This window comes from Myzus persicae, unplaced genomic scaffold, assembly GCF_001856785.1.
Source record: "Myzus persicae strain clone G006 unplaced genomic scaffold, MPER_G0061.0, whole genome shotgun sequence".
Taxonomy (NCBI): Eukaryota; Metazoa; Arthropoda; class Insecta; order Hemiptera; family Aphididae; genus Myzus; species Myzus persicae.
The window spans coordinates 146,529-167,571 of NW_019103870.1; the positions used below are offsets into that span (position 1 = coordinate 146,529).

The window sequence follows — 21,043 nt, forward strand, 5'->3', positions numbered from 1 at the left end:
TTGAAAATTCAGGAAATGTAATATATGCATTTTAAAGATACAAATTCAAAAAATATTTACTTAAATTGCAGAATTTAATACAAGTGTTAGTTAAAAACTAACTGCACATAATAACTACACTTACAAGTTACAAAATTTATTTTCATTAATTTCTCATACAAATTTTAAAAGTTCAACATCTTGTTACAATTTAATATTAATATAAAAAAAAAAACACCAATAATTCATATAATTACAGAATTATGATTCAGATAATATCTCTTCAATTGTTCGATCATTTTCATCATGCAATGGAAAACTAGTTAGAGTAGGATCACTCTCAAGAAATTCTCTTAATTCAGATTCTAAATCAACACCGGACACAGTACCTTCAACACCTTCCACACGGTCTTGTATTCCATCTCCCATTAATGATACCTAATAAATAGTAGGTAAATTAGTTAATAAAAATAAAAATTGAAGTTAATGACAACAACAAACTTATAAATTAATATATTACCTGTGTCTGTTGATGAGATGATCCATGATTTACTAAATTTGGGGGATGACAGTTATTTTGATTTAACTCCAAATGGGATATTTGTGCGATACCCATTGCTTTACGAACACCAGTGACAGACATCACGGCTGAAGGTGGGACTCTTTTTAAATTTTCAGCAAGGGATTCAGTTATTTTATCCGCTAATATGTATAAACGTATTTATTATTTTCAAATCAAAAATATTATATCATATGTACATTACCTAATTGAATTTCCTGCGGTGATGGATGTGCTATTTGTGAAAGATGTTGAGGAAGAGGAGCACTTAGTCGTTGATTTTGTACGTTTTGTAAACGTCCCAACAACCCACCAACATGATCCAATCTATCTTGAAATACACTTTGTTCTTCTACAAAACAAAAATGTTTATACATTGGAAATAAATAATAACAAATAACAATAGATACTAACGATAATAATCTATAAATTTTGTGTCAATTCCAAGTTCTGATAATGATTTTAGCTGATCGATTTGTATCGGAGCAGATTTAGTTTGATTTGCAGTAGTAGTAGTTGAACCTCCAGTATTAATTAGTGAAGTTGTTAAGGGTTGACATGATGAAGGCTGATGTAACTGACTAATTGATTTCTTGCTATCATCTAAAACAATCTGTTGCTTTTTTCGCTCATCTAATACACGCTTTGTTTTACGATGATCACCACCAGTCATTAAATCAAGCAAATTATCTGCCATAGTCATAGCATAATCTGAGTCTTTTGTAAAATTTAAAATGCTGAGAAAAAAAATTATATTTTATTACCTAATAATACATGTATTATATTTAAAGGATATAAGTATACAAGGAAAAAATCTCTGGGGTTTTCTTATGACTTACTTATCATTATCTAATTTCATTAATAACACTATTTTCTTTAGTTGGTAAGAAAAATTTTAAATATACAATCAATTTAGTAATTATTTTTTTTTTAAAAAGTAGGTACTTCAAATAAAATATGCAGAATGCTGCTGTGAAAATATTTTAGTAAACGATAAAGAAAGTAAAAATGAAATATAAAAACAAAAATTACCTTTCTGCATATTGTGCAGATGCTTCATCGCCATAAGTTCTCAAAACTAAATCTGATTCGTCTTTTGTTAAATTGGCAAAAGTTGAATCATATGTTGGAGCATACGAACCAAATGCGCCATAATATAATGGTTTAACTATAATTAATTGCATTTACATTGAAATAATATGATTAGTACAATATATATACTGTTCGTCATAAACATTAAATATTGACCCATTTAAAATACACACCAGTTTTAACCATGTTACGCCTGTCTTCGCGGAAACCTGGAATTGATCCTACCCCATGACTTAGTTTTCCAATTAATGATCCCAAGAGAACAGGCCTTTCACCTGTTTCAGGGTTGATTCCATCATTTGGCACTAAAATTGATAGTGATGTGGATCCATTGTTTTGTTGTTTTAAGAATCCCATCTTCCAAATTAAAAAAAATATATATATAAAATCTCAAGAGATATTTAAATCTTAAACAACATAAATAAAATATACATTGTTCGGTGTATAATAAAATAACAAATGTTATTTTATCAGATTTGACATATTATTTTCTTTAGAAATTTTAAATCAGAGGGAGAAGTAGATATTAGGTTCACATAAATACAATTTTGAAATGCCCCAGTAGTTGGGCAAACTGAAAAAAAAGTTAAATTTACTCAATTTTCAGTACACGGGTTGTTTTTTTATTCATTGCAAAATTTATCATAGCTTCCAAATTTAATATTGTTATATAATTATTGGTCAGTAGACAGTATTTGTAGCCTTTATATATTTACATATTAAAACAGGTTATATACATTTTTTATTAGAATTTAAGTATGTTAAAGATAAATGTTCAACACAGGGAACACAAGTAATTAATTTTACTTCAAATGTATTATGTACCCGATAGAAAGTTGAAAAAAAAAACGAATTTTCAGTAACATTTATAGTATAATATTTTGTTGAATTATCACATCAAAATAAAGATATAGCCTGAGCAGGTAATTAAGCTATCAAACTTAATGCCTGGCTATTCAGGTATGTATTTATCATGGTACTTAAGAAGTTTAAAAGATTTTACACTTAACAAAGTGAATTTATCAATTAATACATTGAACTTAACTTTACATACATTTATTGATTTGTCATTATTAAGTTTTAAAAAATAAAAATTTAAATCTATATACCTTGGTATTTTTTGTAGCCAATTTTTCAGAAGCCGCTTTTGCAGCATTTTGTGCTTGTTTAAGAATTTCATCTGGTGTCAAATTATCAGGTATTGCCTCAAATTTAGATCTAAAATAATACAGAATCTTGAATAGTATCACTAAGTGCTAAAAGTAATAACAAAATTACATAATTTTTCGCTGATTTAATAGGTCATTATCATGCAAACGTTCAGAAGATCGTTCAATATTTTCAATAATTGTATCGTTCGAAGTATCTCCGTGATATTCTTGGTTAATGTCAAAGCCCAGCTGTGATGGAGGTATATTAGCCATTCCAGGTAATGCAGATAACAGGGTTTTCAATTTTTCTGGGCCTGTTAATTTTAAACCAGCATGAAGAAGTCGTTTAGCTGCTTTATAATAAATCGTTTCTGGTTGATTATATGTCATGGCATTTTCACACATCAATTTAAAATCTGCCTATAAATTAAGCAATGATATAAATTATATTGATATTTTTATAATTATCTAACAATCAAAATTATAACAAAAATTGATTTATTCTTTCTTAAAAATTGTTATTTTCATTATGTGAATATCATATTTTTAATTTTTATTTCATGTATAGAAAAGAAATGATTTGTGGTTATTTGGAGAAATCAATATTTGATAACATCCACTTCAATTAATTTAATCTATCTTCATAGCATATAACTATAATACAAACATGTTCAATGGGGCCTATTATCTTATTGAAGAATAAATAAAAATATCTAGTTTAATTATTTTGTTATAAGGGATAACATAAATACATTAAATAAATGCATTTATACTTAAATACTTACAACAAATGCATTCAAACTAGTATAAAGGTCACTCTGAATGCTTCGGCGAATTGTTTCAAAGTCCATTGGCTTAGATATAAGACGAGAATAATTAGGAGCAATACGATCTGTAACGGGCCATGCAAATAATTGCTGAGGATCTCTGCGTTCCAAAGCTCTAAGCAAATGTGTTAATAATTGTTGCAAAGTTTGCCGATTTTCATTTGCGTTGCTTGTTTCTTCCGATTTCCATTCACCTAAATCATAAATAATGTAATAGTTCATACATTTAACATTAAATTAATAAAACTCACCATTTTGAGGCTCAGTAGAGTTTGCTGTGACCCTACTGTTGTTTTCAAAATTTGTAGGCCGTTTTGACATTGGAGCTTCTGCTAAAGTCTCCTCGCCTAAACTTATTTCTTCATGAATTGTGATATCATCTCGCGTTCTTTTTTTCTTCTCTTTATGATGCTTGTGTTTCTTCTTTTTCTTCTTATGTGATTTAGATAAATAATCATTAGTTTCATGATTACCATTAGTATTACTAACTATTTCATCAGCAGGCAAACAACTTCCACTGCCAACTTTTAATATCAATTTCAAGCCGCCAGACTTCTCCTTATCTGAAACATAGGTATAGCATTTAATAAAAAAAAGCATTCTAAAAATAAAATTATGAATTTAAATGCATAGTTATTTGTACTTATATTTAATTAAGGCAAATTAGATGTAAGAAGAGACAGTGAATCACGAAAAGTATTATTGAAATAGAAAGATAATTAAATCCAAATACAAAATATATATTACCTTCGTATTTATCTTTTTTATGCTTTTTTCGTTTCTTGCTTTCAAATTCATTATTTTCATCGAAAGACGCCAGTTTGAATGCTTTAAGTATATGCCTACTATCTATAACAATTATATAAAATCTGTATTGAATTTATTTACATAAACATTAATTTAAAGTTATTACGACTGATTCAACTAAAAGTTTATTGAATATTATAGTCTAATATTGTTCGTAATAATAACGTTGATTTAATAAAATAAAAACTTAAATATTAAACAGTAGTAAATAGTATACTATACTAATATTATTACACATTTGTAATTGTAAACAAAACAAATACGATTAATCAATAGTAAAAATGTAAAGTTTTTATCAACGTATATATTTTTGAGGTTATATGGTTCGGTATTTTTCCATTAAAAATAATCATGGAACAATAAGCAGGGTAGGAAACAATGGAACAAATGCAGCTTAGTTCCCCCCGCCATTTTGAATTTTTTATCGAAACATACATAAATCGGCGAGTTAAGAACGATGGTGCAATCAGAATTTATAAAATAATTAAGAATAATTACAGAGTAAACTTAAAGTCAATTTAATAATAGTATAGTTATTAAAACATAATACATAAAAAACCTAAAAATTTACAACAATTCAACGTTGTCTTTCTCATCTCTCATCAGTGTCTAAATCGGACTTAGTTGTTTCGTCATTATTTTGTGTTTTGAGTATTACTTGATGGATCATACAAATGCTCAGTCTGTTTAAAAAAACTCAGGTAATGGCTCTAACTTTAAAATATGACATCGCTTTAAAACATTAATTTTGCCAAATACCCAGCAACAAATTTTTTTTAAGGCAATAGGTAGGTACTGCATGAGGCTTTTGCATGATGCCACATTCCTGATCCCTTCAACATACTTTGTATGAGCCCTTGTGTCAGGATTTAAAAATCGAATTGAGTGATTGACTGTCAAATGTGTATAACCCTCCTCGGCCAAACAGTCATAACTGAAGAACTCTATGAGAAGTAGCATTGCGTTGGAAACAGAAACTGATAAATTATAACCAGTACGATGTTTTTAGTTATTTAAATAGGTAACCTTCCATCAATCACCGTTGATGATAGTTCCTGGTAAAATCCAATTCTTAATGGCCTACAATAGGGTATCCTTGTCCCTTTTTTTTGTAGGTATTAAAAACGCATCTCCAGTTTCCCTTCAGTACATAGTACTGAAACGTACCTAGAAACGTACGTCAAATATAAACAATAAAGTTCAGTAAACGTAAGATATAGGATATAAGTACCATGTACCTAAGTTCACTTAAATGTATTTAATGTACCTTTACGGCTTTACCTATGTAAAATGTAAATGTTTTCTTATTTCTGTAGCAATGAACGACGTGACAAGGGGAAGTAATAGTCATGATTATTTTATCTCTGTTCATCTGTTTATCGTGACAACCACTTTGAGGAATCGTGCTTCCTCAATCGCCGATCATTTAAAAAAAAAACTTTTAACTTATAACTAGTAATTAATTTATTCTAACTTGTATTTGTAGTTTGAAATTTAATAGGTATTTGGAACTAGGCAATTGCAACTTGTATATTTTAGCATTTGTTACTCAGTGGAGCACTGGAAATTTGTGATAACGTAATTTAGTTTCATAAGTAACCACTATAAAAAAAACGCAGATAGTAATGCTATACAAAAGGAAATATCCCGCACTTTGCCTATTCTATAACATTTCGTCGTCAACCTATCCACACAATCCAACCATATTTATATTGTATCAAAATGTATGTTTTATATAAAACAGATTAAAAAAAAAAATGATAACAAAGTTGTGATAAAAGTTGTATTTTTACGACTTAGAATTTTGTAAAAAATATTTTCTAAAATGTTTTACTGTTTTACTTACTAGTTTTAATGAGTGTCTTACGCTATTTGGATCCCTATTCACATGGCATATAGTATTTAGGTTTTTTAAGAAATCCATTATTATGCACATAAAAAAGTATAAACATAATAATACATTATACATTATTTAGAAATAAAATCTGATTGTTGATCATTTTTTTTAAATGGATATTGTTAAGGCTTTTAAGGTTTTTAATTCTTTTAAAGTCAAAATTCTTAAAAATTAAAAATTAAAAAGTAAAATCTATTGCTTCAGTATTTATTTCGATATTACCTAGGGGTAGGTACGCTATAAAAATATACTTTAGTTTAGGTTATTTTTGGGGGGTTGGTTTAACAAGTTCAAGTAACAGTAATCACCGACTATTTAATAAATCAATAGTGAGCTAATAGCCCATTCAATTTTATTGAATCATTATAATATTAATACCTACATTTTTCATGCAACCCAGCATATGAAATTCAAAATATAACTAGTATTATCATAGGCAATATTAAAAGGTCTTAAAGACGGTTATTGATAATCTGCACAACTATAGATATTACTGTGGATATTATTTATAATATTACTATTATGTTGTCTTATAAATTACCATTATGCAAAACACAAATATATGTATCACCTATTTAAGTACCAATTTTGTAAATATACCTGTTTAAACGTACCTACTTACTAGGTTTTTTGTTTTTTAAAAATATATACTAGTTAGGTACAATTATAATTATAGTTAATAGCCTATGTATATGATCTATTAACCTTGAAAATATATAATTTGTATACCGAAATACGATGTACCCATCATATTAACTTAATTAAAATAAATCTTGGAACTATGTAGGTTGGTACCTATTTTAGGTATTATCGTTAGTTTGATTTACATAATATTATATTACCTATATTGGTTTTCTTATAGTTCATATTTTTGTTTTATTATTTAAATATTTGATCTGGACGAAACAAGAAGTTGGCATTTATTCTGCTATAATAAACATTTTACTATTTTAGTATTTTATTTTTAAATATTATATGTACTATTATATTAGCTATGCTCATTTGTGTTTACGATATCATTATACTAAACATACTTCAATTTTATTATTATATTGTTATATGCCACGTATCATATAGTATGGTTATGTGTTATAATTTGTATTAAAATAATGGTCTCTGATCAGCGCCTAATCGCATACGTACGTATTTATGATCACATAAATAACGATGGCGACGAATTTATTACTGTTTTTATGATCATTATTATTACTCACGCAGCAGTTTATGACAGATGTGATGGGTTTTACAACTTTGACGGGCTATACGAAAACCAGCAACGCGCCAACCTGTATAATTATTGTTGTATAATATAATGATAAATTTATTTTATTTTGTTCTCTAGTTTTCTAGATACCTATTATGCGCGACACGCGATCGTGCAATTGCCAATATACGAAAACTTGACGATCAAACGTCTGCTATGGGTCGTCCGCTTTTTATAATATTCATTTCGAATTCAGCATTTTAATAAATAACACAACCAAAAACACTTGTATTCAATATATATATATATTTTAAAGTCTAAAGAGAAAACTTTAAAAGCATAGGATTTCGGGTGAGATGTAGGAGGTAGATTTGTGTTATAGTTCTTACTTCTTATTATTGTGTGCTATATGTATATGAATTTTCAACCCACACTTTACATCTCGAATTTTTTTTAAAACTATTCATGCATCAGATGCACAAAAATATCTCAAAAATATTAAATAACCTCTAACCAAGATCAGTCTGCATAATTTTCATTAAGTCGTGATTTAAACTGTTATAGCTTATAAGTATACAGGATAACTGTTAAACTTAGTAGTTATCCATCTAGTGCATCGATAGCACTAACATTTTTTTGTCATCTATATCACGAACGGAAAGAGCCAATAATGCATTACCTAGGTATAAGTACTTACTGAAACCTGGAATGCAAATAACATGTAGAAAACCGGGGAAGTCACTGTCCTGTATAGTTTATAGTCTCTATGGAAATGGGTTCAGTCGATAAGGGGGCTTATAGATGATTTGAAAAAGTTAGTAATTACTGGTGTTGGTCGAGTACTCGGCTTTGAAAAAGTCCAAGACTACATTTTTTTTTGTACTTGTAAATACGAGTACTTGACTTGAATCAAATAATCAACTTGAATCGAATACTCAATACTTAAATCAAGCATTCGTTTTACTATTTTTTAAATTAAAATTTAAAAATACTTTAAATATTATTTTATAGAAAAATAAATATTAAAACTATAAATAACTGAAAGAACCCAAATTCTAGTACAATTTAAAATATTCAAGAATTTTTTCGAATACCTACTTAATATACAGTTATTTCAAAAGTCGATTCATGACCGAGCCTCTTCAGGTTATAGACGGACTGTCAAAAAGTTGTCAACGTTGCACGACATGAGAAATGTAATGTATTATTTATATCAAGCCCAACCAGGTAAGCCGTAAGCGTCAGTTTCCACTATGAATGGCGCTTGGGTTTAACCTCGGTGGTTACCTGGTATATGTTTCATCACACCGACGAATTACAGGCTCCTACTGTAAATTCTTGTGCACTTCTGCAGTCAGCACATGAAGTTTGATTTGGCCGTTTTCAAACTCTAACGTCTCGATAGAAGCTCTCACTACTCGATGTCGGGTGAAGTAAGCTGCATTGCGATGTTCGGTATCGAGTTGGAACACCGTCTCGACAGATCCGCGAGATCGTGGCTTGATTTCAGCTGCATGGACACATGCACATCTTTTTTAAAGAAAAACCTATAAGAAATCGAAGAGTCAATGTCTTTTTTTTTAATCGTTTATTTAAATGAATTTGTATTTACAATCTGTACTAGGGGGCACAATAAGTAAAAGGTTTAGTATAATGTTGAAAAGGACAGTGAATTCCATGAAGGAGTTTCACATTAGAGGCACCTGAGCTTAAATAATTTCCTTAATAGGAATGCATTAAATATTGAGTAGGTCTCTAGGTCAATTGCGTTTGAGGCGTCTTGGTGGGTTTTCTGGGAGATGATTGGAGTGAAGTTGAGTGATTAGGCAGTTGGGGTGGTCGGCCGTTTTGGAGTGGGATTAATGTCTATACGTAATAAAATAGCTCAAAAGGCTTAAAATAGTGTTAACAGTTTTATCATTAAAAGTTTTTATCGTGTTCAGAAAATGCTAACATAAACATTTGGTCAAAAATTGAAGTAGGTATCTATTTTTGAAATTCATATCAAGCGTAGAAAATGTTAATATACATTTTGTGAACATTTTATAAGTATTTATGGTTATTTATTTTTGAACAACAATTGATTTTGATGAAAACTAATACTGTGTTGTACGTAATTGTCGAGCCGTAATAGTTTTAACTAATGGCTAATAATAAAAAAAAAAATACTGTGTTACTTACAATTTTTTACTTCTGACTTCCCAAAGCACTTACTAGACCCAATTTACCACCATGAATTTCTCTCAAAGTTGAAGGTTGAAGCATTTTTAGTGCTTCAAAAGGCGATGGCGCACTTCAATGTTCCGCTCACCATCCATAAAGTAAAGGAATGAAACAAAAATATTGTTATCGGTCGGTACGTATAGCTATATTATACATTCGGTTTCTCCGTGATGGATAGAAACATAATACTATAAATAGGTACATTGCTGAAAATGTCACTTGCTCGTGTGAGAGGTGTATTTGTATACATTTTTTGTACCCCCAGAAAGTATAATATTTTATTTTCCAATATTGACACGGCTCAGTGACAATGATATATAGAATAAAATCGGACATCGGTCTTTTCGGTAAATAGGATGAACAGGTATAATACGAAGTTATACATAAACGCATGTAAATGGAAATAAGTCCAATAATCGAGTGAACTGCTAACAATTCGACCGAAAGTCGCCTTGGCCGCCGACCACACAGCATGCCTGACAAGTTCGATATACGATTACCTGCTGTATATATACATTATACATATATAATATATATTATATACATGTTAGTACCTATATATAGTAATATAGTTACCTAGTTACCGATTCATTATAATTACGCCACGAATATGGAATTCGGAATTTATAACGTTACGTATAGCATTGGCATACCATATACGGTTAATAGGAAGGTACTTACAGCATAACCGGATCTGAAAATATCGTCGTCAAAGGAGACTTAGAGTAATAAATAATATATTTCAAAAAGGCTTAAGGGGATAGGTTCAAAATAAAAAAGCCATAAATATCAATGGGTGTATTTCTGCTTGCATAGCGTCGAATCGAACCGTTTGAGATTCACGTTATTACACAATCATTTATTATTAGACTTTTATATTATACATAAAGCTATTAGTTTTCATGCTACAAAGTCAGTACATTATATAGATTAAACTTATTCTCCAAAAGAACATGATTTTTTTGTCTCAACGAAAACACTATAATTCATTATGAGTTTTGACTCTTCTGAAATTAATATTAAACTAAATTTAATGAATATTATGTTCAAAATATTAAAATTATTTAAAATGCAAAAACAAGACATTGAATTCTAAAACTTAGGTAATTTCATATAACTAAATGACAACTCTAAGGTCATAGTAAATCTTTTCTTGAATTTTTTTTAATATCGTGAAATCGAAAATATTGAGTTATCTAAATATAAAGGACCGACAAAGTGATGTTTCATACTTTTAATTTGTACAAAGTGTGTGTTATAGAGAGTCGACGAATGTGCTACTATTTTATCGAAGGACATTACAATATTGGTGTGTAGACTGTAAAATATTATTTTTAAGCCTTTCAGTGAAGTATGCTTGTGTCGTTTATATTTACCCATCTACCATCATTATACAGTTAATTGATGCTGTGACTTTTATAATATGGGATGGGAGGCAAAATTAATTGTTCTTATAATATGATGTAATATTGTTCAGTGTCATCGTGTAATCGTGTTTGATACTCATAATGGCTAGTGATAAATAAATAAAATAATTACTATCGGTGCAAGTTACAAATTGAAGCTATTATATCAGTAATTATTAATTAATGATTACAATTTTAAAATAAATCAATTTACCATCTAAAAAAAATATGCCCATCAAATACGACCTTGATAAATTATGCCGAATCAAAAATAAAATTGGTCTAACTAATTTTAATTCATTACAATGTTGTTTCATCGTCTTCGTGGTGTGCAATAATAAATTTATATCAATATTTCAACGGTATTATGTATTTGGGTATAACGTAATAGTGTAATGACATTTACTCATTTACACATATGTTGAATTACAGTTGTAGTCTTGTAGCTAAACACAATAGTGCTGTAGAATACTAGCAGACCTATTATACCTATTAATAATATATTCCTATACAACCGTATTGCGAAATAATGAAACCTTATTTTAATTAATTAATTTAATTTAAGGATTTGTTAAAATCGGATTTATTATAATCAGTTATGTTTAGTGCAATCGCAATGACACAATCACGACGACACGGCGATCTGAGTAGGCAAATTATAGTAATACTTGGTCGACTGGTTTCAGTTGTATCAGGCGGCGGCAGTTGTAGACTAGTTTTTACACAGTATCGGCTCAAATCAGTAATCAGTAATCACAGGGGTGGCCTGGCCGCTAAGCTCTCTGAATTTTATTGCTTTAGCACCCTATGGTTATCTTATAGAATAATTAAAATCTTGAACACGTACCACTATAGGTCAAGATCGACTATCAGACATATATTATTATCCATATCGAAAGAGATTATTACTTATTGATAAATAAAATTTGTTTTGCATATGAAGTGTTACAAGTGACTTAAATCTATGATAAATTTTATTTTATTATTAGAGATATCAAATATAACGGACATGGTATGGTAAATGAGGAGTGTGAGGGGATAAAGCCCTGCACGGTTCTATTCCTTTAAAATGTCTCTATTGCCCCTTTTTGGGTGATTTGCAAAAACGAATTGCCAAAGCTCCGTGATTATACAATTTTGAAATAATTACAATAATACCTAGTGCAGAGATAATAAGTAAGTGCACCTGCGACAGTGGTCTGCAGCAAGCCCTTGTCTATTACTTGTCGTTTTTTATGAAACATGTAATTGCCAATGTATGCGTTATACATGAATAGGCGTTTTCAGTTGTCGCTTTCAATCTCCTACTCTTTGATCGTTCCTTGGCCTTTTTCTTCGTACTTACAGCACAACAACAAGCTGTACACGAAACTAAATATAACAAAATTCGAAATCACACATACAGTCCTACAAGGGTTAAAATAAAAGTTCATATTTTCGATATTTTTATCGGTGTGATTTTCAATGTATTATTTCTGCATGCCTAAGTTATTGAGTTGTTTGAAATAAATATGATAAAATATGTGGTAAATTAATGAAAGTATATTTACCACCATCCAGGGGTGGTTTATGTCAATATGTTAAATAACATCATAGGTACACAAATTTGACATACAACCTGCACTCACGATTAATGATTTAACACAATAGCGGCAATGCCAATAATTTATCGCTCATTATTAATTGGATCATATATAATTTGGATTTAACTCACTATAGAGGAGCACGGACGTAGGAGGCGAGTAAGTACTAGCTTATTTCCTACCTCCTATTCCTAATCCTTCCTCAATGCACTGCTGGTAAGTCGAATCCAAATTAAAATAATGAGCTGCAATAAGATTGATTGCATTGGCGTTGAGTCTAACTAAAGTGTTATTATTTACTCTATGCTATAATATTATTATCAAAATTAACCCGCAGGTGGCAAAATCAAGGAATAATACAATTTTTGATTGACACACCGTGGTCTGAAAAACAGTGAAAAAATTCTTACCTCCACCTCCCCCGTGCACCCTTTACAAACAATTTCTTCTTATTATTAATAAACTGTGTTTAATTTAATCATATCTGTACACTGTGTCTGCCTACACAACCACAAGCTTAGCTTAAAGGTGCAGGTATTTTTTATTATTTCCTTTAATACTTTTTATAATTTTATGATAGTCAAATAAAACATTTTCTTCAAAAAAAAAAAATTTTATACCTACCTACGTCACATACGGACGACGCTTGTGTACAACAATAAATGCGACGGCCATCTAATATATATATATAGTATATTCACATATATATCTATAGTACATACGTATACAAACTTACATATATATATATATATATATGTATAGTATATACGTATACAAACTTACATATATAATATATACGTATAAGTAAGCACGGGAAACATCATAATAATATATAATATACACGTACGAGTAAGCACGTCCTATATTATATACATGTGCGGTACACACAATACGGGCGGCGGCGGCGGGCGAGATTTACGCGATATAAAAATTCTCAGCGGTGTTCAATGATGTGTGACTCTCCGACCTCTATTGTTCCCGGGAGGTACTTATTGCGACGTACCCACACACACATACGCCACGTATATTATCAGTGTGTGTGTGTGTGTGTGTGTGTGTGTGTGTGTGTTTGTATTTGTATAATGCACTAAAGTCTAAAATACAACGTGCCCGCTCCAAATGTTTCGCGCGTGTATATAATAATATAATTTATAATAATATTATTATTATAAACATTGTTATTTTTTCCCCGCACTGCCTGGTGAGCGGAGCGTGTGGTGTGAGTCTGCCCGGACAAAACAACCCGAGATCGTTTCTCATAATCCGAATAACGCGCGGGTGACACGTACGGGCCGCGCAGCAGCAGCCACCGACTGTGTTTATGCATGTATATAATAACACAATGTACATAGATCTTGTGGGTGTGTGGGTGCGTGTATATAATATAAATAGTAATGTGTATATGTATATAATCGTGAATCGATTATACAAGACACAGCACAGAGACCTGTGCAGTACCGTATACACTAGGTATATATACTTACAATACTTACATACCATATCATACGAAATAAAGTCAGTGCTTCTCTAAGTATATTTGTATACAATACATATGTGTGTGTGTGTGTGTGTGTATTGTAATAACGTCGAGGGTATTCACGGACGTACAATATATAGTGTTTATATACAGGGCGATTCACCAGAGCATGTTCACCCCCTTTTTTCTTCAATAATGCAATTATTCGAAATCTGATTTTTCACTTTTTTCAGAATTTTTAAATGTGCATATCTTAAATTGTGGTCAGTACTTTATGATGCACGTAACGCTCTGACAATTTCGGGTAGCCAGTACTGCTCCATTTGTCAGTGTCATGTCGTATATTCCGGTTGGGTGTACATGGTTCTTTAGTCCAGGGATGGCAAATTTTGCTAACGTCATGTTCCAAAAATTACTTCATTTATTTTATTTTTTTCATGCGTAAATTATAAAATAAACAAATAACAAAAAGTTAAGGCGTTTTTATTATTATTAATGATTATGAATCATATATTAATCATATATTAATAACTGAGAAATTTTCATTCTAATTTTAAATTAGGTACACCAACATTTTCACAAACAATACTCACTAAATAATTATAAAACTTAAAAACTCACTGAATACCCTTCGTTATCATATGAAAAATAGTAGTTTGTACCGTCACAGCCCACAGGATACTTCTTCAAGAGTACAAAAAAAAATTAAGAATTTCAAAATACTGTTTTTGAGTACCTAAATTTAGAAATTCAAAAAAATCAGAATATGAATAAATTCATTAGCAAAACAATTGGGGCGAGCATGCTTGGTGAATCACTCTGTACTTATCTGTGTGTGTAATAACGTTGAGGGTATTCACGGGTGTATAAATGTATAATATATTATATTATGTGTATCGTATAATATATATAGTATTTCTATATATTATTTTAACAACTCACTCTGCGCCGCAGAAAGACTTGTCTCCAGCATTTTACTTCTTTCAAACGCATAACTCTTATAAAACGTGTCTTCGTCGGAACATTTTTGCATCTTCAAAAAAATAATTTAAATACTGGGAATGTCGCTGTGCAGAGTGTATAGCTAGAGAGCTAGTAGGTTTTGAGTGTAGGTAACGAGTCATTGATTAGGTCATCACTGTGGGTAATTGATGTGTTATATTTGAGTTCAGTGGTAACTGGTAAGTCATTGCACATATGAAATACGATTCTGAGCTCAAAGTATACTTTCTAAGGATATCTTATGATTTATTTGTACCACGATTATTAATTTATTATAATTAATAATATTACAATTAGTAATGCAGTGGTTGAACTTATTTTTGGCAATAACACTGCATATATTATTCTAAAATAATTATTATAATTTTGTACCACATGTTAAATATATTATGGTTATTAACTTATGAATAAATAAATACCGATGCACTCGATGCAGAGAGTTAGATGTGGCAGACCTGTGCAAATAGGTTCGCAGTTTAAATAGCTTAAAAAAAGTTTAAATATTTTGAAAGTTACTTTGTGTACTGTAGTACATATTATAAATTATAATCATATATAATATAATGACATACGTAATGCGAAAAGATGAAGAACTTCTATTCTATGACTAATATTTTATAAATATTACAACACAACATCGAAAATCATTTAATTTTGAGAAAAATTTAACTTCAATTTTCAATAGTAAAAAAAGTTTATTGCAATTATAATTGTATATAATATTATATATTGTTTTTTGTAATAATAACTTATAAAATACCTTGTATTAAATTGTACTCTTGAAAAATTAACACAAGTCATTAAGATGAAATTTTAATAAATTGTTTAACTACGCATAATCGTTTTAAAATTTTAGTGATTTTGTTTGTCAAAATGCCTACTTCAAACTCTTGTGGAAAAAATTGTACGCATAATATTTATACGGCATTTTTAAGTTCCTTAAAGAACAACAACCACACCACAAAATCTGCTCTTCCGACATTGTCAACAGCTATTGGTTAGATGATTGGTATGATATATTTTGTGTTTATCAACATTTTCTACTCTACAGGAATATTATATAAAAAAATTATGGTTGACTTATTTTAATGGCAGCTGAAGTGTCAGACTTGATGATTCGATATTTTTTTTCAAGTTATCTATAAAAAGTCTCTCATACCATATTTTTCCTTAGAATATGTTTTCAACATTACAAAAGTCGTCTCAACACATTATTATAGTATATACTATATGCGCATGATACGTATTATATTATATCGTAGCCTTTTCACTATGATCCTGTAGAAAAACCATTTTGTATCATGAGATACATATGAATGTATATATTATTTTAAAATACATTATAAATATATGACATACTCAATCGAATTCCCGAAATCCAAAGACCTCGCACTTAATCAAATCGGTTCCGGTCTAAATATGCCGCATAAATTTACAGATATACCTATATTATTATGTTTGTATTGTTCGTCGTTGCGATTACAATCACTGCCGCTGCAGGACGTTCTGCAAGTATTTTTTTTTTTCATTCTTCTTTTGGTGATTTTCTGTGTCGTTGCATTATAATAATAATAATAATAATAATATTATTATTATAGTTATATATGTATAGTATTTGGTTAACTCCGAGAAATCCTTCGTTGGGAAAAAATGCATTTTCGTCTGTTTTACCGTTACCGCCGTGAACGGCTGAACCCATATTTTAGGAACTACCTCGCAACGAAAATATATTTTTATACTATGCAACAATAACTTATTTTACGATCGTACTAAACATAATACGCCTGTACATTAAAAAAAAAAATGTCAACACAAGTTGTGTCAATCACGCCGATTATCAAATGCATCATAGGTATACCTAACTGTTGCCCAACGATCGTGTTAGATTTTTAAAGTTAAACATACATAACTAGTCGTACGATTTTTTAAATCGTAGAACTTTTTACGTTGACCGTTATAGGTCGAGTGTAGGTTACTACTAAATTTGTTGCTTACACCGAAATATGAGTCGTCATTAATCAACGGTATTAGCTGTCGTGTTCTCTAACAAGACAAGTAAAACGATTTATTATTAAGAGTCGTTCTAGTTTCTAACTTAGCGAAAGTTCAACGATTGATAGCTTCTTCATCATCAAACTCGTCCAATGTATGGACAGTTTTGGCCAGTGATTTCAAAAAATAATATATTACACTAGTATCCAAGTTGTGTCAATTGTTGGAAAAAGTTTTACAATACAATAATCTTCCATACTATTAAAAAAAAAGTCTACAACCAAATTAAATCATGTAAGTGAAACCCATATAAGTAAATTAATGAAAATACAAAATTTTCAAATTTTCAAATCGTACAGAAAAGTAAATAGTTTATGAATAAGTATGATCATAATATTATATTATATGCTCTTGGTGACTGGATTTGGCTACTTTTTTCGTATGTTGGTGATATTTTTGTATTGCTCACAAATTGTAGTTCAATTAATGGTATCACATATATCTCAACTCGAGTGTCATGGACATTTTTATGCGCTCGTCGGGAATAGGTAGGTAAGTGAAAAATTAAAATTTTATCATTTTTTATCCAAGAGTTCAAACAAATCCGCGGAATGAAAAATAGGATTAAAAAAAACAAAACAAACCGGAAATAATCGAATAAAAGGTGCTTATAAATCAAAATTAAACAAAATGTAAAAAGTAATGTGAAAACTTTTTGAAATATTTGAAACACTTACAGCTTTGGTGGCTTTTGTTTAAAATAACCCGTTTGATTAATTTTACAACAAATTAAAAGGGTGAAAAAAACAATACAAATCGCAGTAGGTGTAGAATTAATTTCAAGGAGGAAAAAAGTTAAATCCTAAAAATGTACGCAATAAATTAATCTTTTTTGTTCACTACTATATATACAGGGTGTTTCAAAAGTTTGGGTTATCGCTCCCATCCATTTATATACAAGTAGCAATTAATAATACTAGCTTGTACTTTTCGAATAGTTCGTGCACTGCACTACTAATGGTGCACCGAGCTGGCGAAATAATAATTGTGTTTAATTAATATGAGTATCGCGGTCAACAATTTTTTTAAGCCCAAGTCCAAGAAGGATCAATCCTTAACTAAACTTAATCTAACTGAAAACGTATTAGGCTTGTTTAAGCATCTGTCGTCAGAACTTCTGTAGCTCACAGGACGAACGAGTCGATTAATTTATAATAATAATGATGATAGTAATAATATGTAAGACACTATAAAGTCGTCCAAAATGTACGAACGTGTCCCACTGCATCGATTTTAACGACGACATAAATCGTCGATACACGTACATTATGAAAATAACGGAACAGAATAATGTAATGAGCTTCGTCGAGTCGTAAATATGATTATTATATTGTAACCGTTAAACCGTATGCTGATAAAACCTAACGTCCAAAAATCCCATGAACCCATATACCTACTTAGGATGCAAGCTGCATCATAATGTTATTATAATTTATAGTTATCATAGTAACAAAAATATGTCGTGAATGGACGTCACAAGCGCGACCGGAAAAATGCGAAAATACCGAAAGGAAAAAAGAAACGAGTTCGAACGTGTTTCGCAAAATCGCGGAACTCGCGACTACTAAACAACTGTATTATTATACGACAGTCACAAGTCGTGCTCACATGTGTGCCTAACTACAGAGATCATTCGGATTTCTTTCGTTTAAATAACATTAAACAGATACCTATATACCTAAGTCACATAGGTACCTACTTACGTTCGAAACGGACTGCACTTTCTCTGTAAATGATCATTATACACATGGGTAAATTAATATTATATTATATACATAGAAACGAATGAGAAAACGAAATAAAATGTTATTAGGTATATTACTTTTCCGCGGTAATAAACCGCCTCGTCTGCAAGTCGTTGTAAAACCACGCGATGTCATCTCGGGGGGTAATAAAACCGAGGTGTTTATTTGAAAACAGCCACCCGCCGATTTCTGTTTTTGTAGTTTGATGCATTTTTCCAGACAACTGCAACTGCTGCAGCTGCACTCGTAACTAATATCGAATGCATTCGTCGCAATGCCAATGTCGTATATACGACTGTTGCATTTTTACTTGAAAACTACCCGGTTATGGCCGTACACACACCATAATATAGCACTGATCATTCCTATATTATATTATATCGGTCGGGTACAACAACTGTTTTGGTCCTAAAATTTTGAAATAGTTCAGGTTGTCTGTCTATAAATACGATGGACATTTATTTTCGAAAAAACATCGTGACTGCAATCTCGCCGTAACAGATAACAATATTGCAAAAATATTTTAATTTTTTTTCCTGTCTAATCTATGTCAGTCGTCTACTCGTCTGTATATATTGTGCCCTACATATCGTGCGAAGATCGAAGGTGGTTCACACACGTATTTTTGTAAAATAAATGTCTTAAACGATCGTCGCGCATTAACGCAAATATGCTTGAGAAATTGAGTTACTGTTACATGAGAATTTTTTTCAGTCAAAATATTTGCAATTAGTTTGTATTATGAAAACATTCCGAGTGCTTTTTCTATGGACATTTGACGATGTTTATCAAGCAAAATAATTACATTTTATATTATTCCAATCAACTTGTTTAGCTTACAACCTCGTTATTAGAACTTAGGGTTTGATTTGTCTTATCTATTTCTAATATTGCGCCTATCTGTAAGAATACAATATTGTCGAATTATCATTAAATTAAAAACCTTATAAAAGTATCTTAAAAAAAAAATTAAATAATTCGATAGATATGTGGGTAGATACGTAAATCGTCTGTATCAATATATTTTTGTTTAAAATGTGTATTAAAAATATGCGAGGCACCCCCCTCCCCTAACCATAAGTTGTATCGAGATTCAGCAGCTGTGGTTTTTTAAATCATTCAAACGTTTTAAACAAGTAGCTGCGGCAGTTTACTAAAATGATCCGAAAACATTTTGTTTTTATTCCAAACGAACTCTCTCGGATAATCGGGAGCCACGACGACTCCGCGGAGATTATTTCGAATCAAAGCACGTTTTGACGGGCCGCCACGTCCTTCGCGGTTGCATACATAGGAGAGACAATGGTGAAAGGGGTGAAGCAATTATTTTAGTCGCTTAATCGGATCCATAACCTTGCCGGTAATGGGATACAACATGAAAATAATAGAAGCTCATATATTATGTATATTAAGATTGTATAGGTACTCGAATAGACTTCGTGTCGATATCGCACACACACACACACACACACACACACACACACACACACACACACACACAAACCCATACATACACACATATGCGCATTATAATAATAACGATAATATTTTACAACGACTCAGTCCGAACAAGAGGAGGTGTGAACCATAATATTAAAATATATAATATACCAAACGTGTTATATTATTATGCATTGCGTATGTTATGCATTTTAATAGCCGTCCGCGGCGTTATAATTGGAATACGTTTGGTAACCGCAAACGGTGTCGGTCAGGAAAATGGGAGTACACGATCATGGTATGTGTACCCGGTATACCTATATAAAATACTATATACTGGTAGGTATAATATATGTATACATACGGCCGGCGTGTTCTTGTTAATGTTAATATTATTTTGTTTTTATCATAACATCGAAAACAGTTTTTTTTTATATAAATAATAATATAATAATAATAATACATATATAATTTTCTAATTATTCGATAACATAGAAAAATAAATCAATAATGTTTCCACTATTAGGTATAAAATATTAAAAGTAAACAAAATACAAAATGTTGACATAACCAATAACGGTCATCGTGACATGTGACGC

The 21,043-nt window shown here is 30.4% G+C and overlaps 1 protein-coding gene across 1 annotated transcript; it reads right to left on the reverse strand.

The window, feature by feature from the left end:
- On the reverse strand, positions 1 to 4,686 carry LOC111035678 (bromodomain-containing protein 7). Its single transcript, XM_022317384.1, has 11 exons — positions 4,356 to 4,686; positions 3,860 to 4,171; positions 3,567 to 3,802; positions 2,909 to 3,201; positions 2,740 to 2,848; positions 1,804 to 1,987; positions 1,571 to 1,706; positions 953 to 1,275; positions 744 to 890; positions 500 to 681; positions 1 to 417 (listed from the first exon to the last, which is right to left on the reverse strand). Exons 2-11 carry the CDS (start codon positions 3,927 to 3,929, stop codon positions 241 to 243), a joined length of 1,857 nt encoding a protein of 618 aa, XP_022173076.1. The 5' UTR covers positions 3,930 to 4,171; positions 4,356 to 4,686; the 3' UTR covers positions 1 to 240.
- Between the last annotated feature and the right edge of the window lie 16,357 nt (positions 4,687 to 21,043).